At 36.7% G+C, this 2151-nt stretch overlaps 1 protein-coding gene across 1 annotated transcript; it reads left to right on the plus strand.

Annotated features, from left to right (window-relative positions):
* On the plus strand, positions 1 to 2112 carry LOC135122401 (tRNA (cytidine(32)/guanosine(34)-2'-O)-methyltransferase-like; the record flags this gene model as incomplete). The annotated part of the gene is made up of 10 exons (XM_064046571.1): positions 1 to 45; positions 114 to 171; positions 433 to 636; positions 699 to 798; positions 859 to 1179; positions 1241 to 1420; positions 1470 to 1562; positions 1613 to 1822; positions 1875 to 1958; positions 2009 to 2112. Coding segments are annotated over exons 5-10 (789 nt in total), but the record flags the coding sequence as incomplete, so codon positions are not given.
* Between the last annotated feature and the right edge of the window lie 39 nt (positions 2113 to 2151).

A 2151-nucleotide genomic window follows, 5' to 3' on the forward strand; every position in this document is an offset into this window, starting at 1 on the left:
TTTGACTTGGAATTTTCGGTGTGTTTGATAGAAGGAATTCAAATGGTACTTGCTGTCTTCTTATCACTTTTAATATATGCATTACATTTTGACTTGAAACTACGTAATCATAGGGCGCAGAGCAGTAATACTTCAAATTTAGTCGTTAAACAAACAAGTTTATGACGTGAGGTTAGTGCAGCTATATAAGCAAAGCAACCCGGAAGGGTTTTACTTGAACTGTTTTAATAAACTCTAATTATTGTTAATCCTGACGAAAAGTAAATAGGTTACCGAGGCTTGTTAATCAGACAATAACTATACTATTTTAATATTATGAACTTGATACATAGTGAAAAAATGTTGGGTAGAAAAACCCAACTTTAATACTCTGATAAACTTTTGTATTAAGCAAACAACTAAACCGCTAATCTGAATTGCTTTGCTTGAAAGGGGTTTAAGCGCGGGTGCCCAATATGGATTATCCCGAAAGACTGAGACTTAGCGCAACCATTTATGGTGTGGCGGAAAAACCACAAGAAAACTGCTCTTAGACAGACTTTCTTTACTATTAATTCGCTACCCAGAAAAGAGAGCTTCAAGGAAAATAGAAAAACAAGAGACAGTATTAAAATGACACTAAGATAGTGACAGAAGGTGTTTAAAAAAATATAAGTTACTAAATTTTGACCAGTTTTTTAACAACTACTAATTGATAGCGCAATAGGTTTACTTTGTCGCCGTAGCTCAGCGGTGAGGAGCAGTGACACGCCTATTCACGGTTATGGATTTGATATCCAATCGCGACTCTCTTAACTGGTCTCTGATGGTTGAGCATCTAAAATTACCCTCAAATTTTAACTAAAATAAATCAGAAAGATAACAAGCTGTTGCCCTCATTCCAAGAGCTCTTTTTGCTATGCGGTTCTTTTGTAAATTGTGCTGGTATCGCTTAATGGGAAATAGTCAACATCAACGTAAACATGTGCCTGATTTTAGAAGGGGGTTTATTAGCGAACTCAACTTAAATGCTATTCTAGTTTCAAAGGACTGCCATGGAACCTTAACGAATTATAGAAATTATGGGTTTTTCTAAAGATAAAAGAGACGCGTACTTTCGACTTGCTAAAAAGGAGGGTTGGAGATCAAGAAGTGCCTACAAACTACTTCAAATTAACGAAAAGTTTAATATTTTTTCAGGTATAAACTTTCTAGATACTTAAAGCGTTAAGTAATTTTTAAAGAGGTTTTCTTTCTGAAGGCGTACAACGTGCGATTGATCTATGTGCGGCTCCAGGTGGTTGGAGTCAAGTTTTAAGTCGAATTTTTGCTTTACAGAGTGTTTCTTCTGAAAGTGTTGAAAGAGGGCGTTCAGACTACAAAGTTATTGCCGTTGATTTGCAACCTATGGCGCCTCTACCCGGGGTCACACAAATTCAAGGTGCGTGTTTAAACTATAGATTTACTTGTGACTAAATAAAATGATTAAGGAGACATAACTAAAGAGTGTACTGTTAAGACTATCATGGAGTACTGCCATGGAAGGAAAGCTGAGTTAGTTGTTTGCGACGGGGCTCCGGACGGTATAAATTGTTTTTATTTTATGACTTTTAGCTTTAATTTAGAATTTAAGTAACCGGCCTGCCCGATGTTGATGAATACTATCAGGCGCAACTTCTTCTTTCTGCCTTAAATATATCCTTATTGGTTTTAGAAGAAGGCGCAACTTTTGTTGCTAAGATTTTCCGTGGAAGAGATGTAACTTTACTGTACTCCCATTTAAAACAGTATTTTGCTACTGTTACTTGCTGCAAGCCCAGATGCAGTAGAAATTCCAGTATTGGTTAGCCATTTTTATTAAAAGTTTATATATACCTTGTGTATTTTTGCATTAGAAGCCTTCGTCATATGCCAGAATTTAAGAATACCCCCGGCTATGACGCCGAATATAAATTTTCCTTTACTCGATCACTTATACGGCCTCAACTTTATAAAATATGATACGCGTTCTATTTATGTATTATTTTAGATGACAACTGCAACACACTAGAGGGGCCGCACCGAGTGACTGCCACTTTCCTTGCTTGTGGCGAACTGAATGCCTATGACTCGGACTCTACGTACGAACTTGAGGTGCTTTTAAGCTGTACAACTTTTTGACCTTAGGAGTAT

This window comes from Zophobas morio, unplaced genomic scaffold (genome assembly GCF_036711695.1).
Source record: "Zophobas morio isolate AGI-343-1 ecotype UQ-CSIRO unplaced genomic scaffold, CSIRO_AGI_Zmor_V1 ptg001200l, whole genome shotgun sequence".
NCBI lineage: Eukaryota > Metazoa > Arthropoda > Insecta > Coleoptera > Tenebrionidae > Zophobas > Zophobas morio.